The sequence below is a fragment of the Propithecus coquereli genome, unplaced genomic scaffold, assembly GCF_000956105.1.
Source record: "Propithecus coquereli isolate 6110/MARCELLA unplaced genomic scaffold, Pcoq_1.0 Scaffold5, whole genome shotgun sequence".
Taxonomy (NCBI): Eukaryota; Metazoa; Chordata; class Mammalia; order Primates; family Indriidae; genus Propithecus; species Propithecus coquereli.
Window position 1 is genome coordinate 17,280,427 of NW_012150840.1, and position 1,781 is coordinate 17,282,207.

Sequence of the window (1,781 nt, forward strand, 5' to 3'; positions counted from 1 at the left end):
TAGATTAAATATGAATGCAAATTCTTTGTTACTCCTCCCATTGACAGGTGAAGTCTAATCCCCTCAACCCTTGAATCTGGGCTGGCCTTAGGGACTTGCTTTGACCAACAGAAAGAGGCTTAAGTGATATTCTGGACCTGCAAGACTAGGTATAAAAAGCATAAAAAGCATAAAAAGCCTTCCTGCTTTCAGTGAGTATCTTTCAGAGCTTGCTCTGGGAAAAAAAAGTCTGCTCCGATGTAAAACAAATGACTCTCTGAGACCACCATGCTATGGAGAAGCCCAAGCTAGTAACATGGAGAGGCCACACCGAGTTCCAGCCATCCCAGCCTAGGTGAAACATGTGAATGAAGAAGCCTTCGTATGACTCCAGCCACACAGCCACTACTGACTGCAATCATGTGAGGAACCCTGTGTAAGAACCAACCAACTACGCTTGCCAATCCCCAGACCTGTGAGAAATAATAATGTTTTAATCTACCAAGTTTTGGGGTGATTTACAGTAATAAATATCCAGAAAGTTGTCTTATAACTTCTATGATTATCAGTTCTCTAAAACAAAATGAAAAAAATTTGAAATCCTCCTTTGAACTAAAATAAATCTCTTTATATAAAGCTGTTAATCCTTTACATTTTACAGACTTGTAACAATAATAAAAAGTTTACATTTTTTTTAATGTCTGCTATGTTCCAAGTGCTTTATACGGATTAGCTTATTTAATTCTTGAAACAGCTCTATAAAAACAGGAATTATTATTAGCCCCAATTTACCAGTATGAAAAAATGAACAGATTAACCCTCACATGCCCATGCACTAGTAAGTTGCACTCTTAACCACCATCATTTGCAAAAGCCAATAAAAATCAACATTAAAGCTGTAAGTGAAACAAATACTTACGGGACTTTTCTAGGGACGTTCGGTATGTATAATATACTAGAAAAGACAAATATATCTCAAAATGTGTTGAAATCATTAAAATCATTCATTACTTCAGAAAAAGAAAGCATTCTTTACCTTACCTAAATGACATGGCAAAGTATTTGGACACTTAATACTATAGCAGTATTATTAACCCATGAGTAAAAAAGTAAAAAACTTCAGCTGGCAAAACATAGCTTACACTTACCAATTTCCTGCCGAGTGCTGCACACTCCAACTCCATACTCCTCGAGGACTTTGGCGGCTGCTTCTTGACATGCTCCAGTATTCCGTGCAAATCCAAGATAGTTGTAGGAACCCATGTTTATAACACCTTTAATTATATTTCCTGTATACCTGTGTTTCAACGGCATAAAAATTAATGAAACTCATGAGCAAAAAAATAGTTAAATGTGATAGCAAATGCATTGGTAAACATACAGAAAAGCAGTATATATACAGGAATTAGAGAACAAGGTCCAAAGTCTGTATGAAAAAAATCTCAAACTCACTATCAATTAGGGAAATGGAAGTTAAAACAAAATTGTAATTTTCACTTATTAATGGTGATAATGATTTAGAAACTGATTATATTGAGCATTGGCCAGGACAGCCTCATATACTGTAGATAAGAATATCAATCAGTACTTTTTCTTTGGAGGGCAGTACGGCAGTACTTACCCATTAAAAGATCTACATACTCTGACTCAGTAATTCCTACACATTAGCATGTACACATGAGGATCCTTTAAGAGCCACTACACAATTTGCCACGTCCCTTCCCCAGGTACAGGGACCAGAGACATTCCATATGTTGGAAACTGAGTCAGCCTGCACTGCTAAGTAAGGACAACATAGTTTG

The 1,781-nt window shown here is 36.5% G+C and overlaps 1 protein-coding gene across 1 annotated transcript in view; it reads right to left on the reverse strand.

Annotated features, from left to right (window-relative positions):
- SPTLC2 (serine palmitoyltransferase, long chain base subunit 2) overlaps positions 1-1,781 on the reverse strand; it is a 110,821-nt gene that overhangs the window by 62,183 nt on the left and 46,857 nt on the right. Inside the window, exon 4 of the mRNA XM_012656060.1 lies at positions 1,128-1,276. Within this exon, the coding sequence (XP_012511514.1) occupies positions 1,128-1,276 (149 nt within the window). The remainder of the gene's footprint in view (positions 1-1,127; positions 1,277-1,781) is intronic.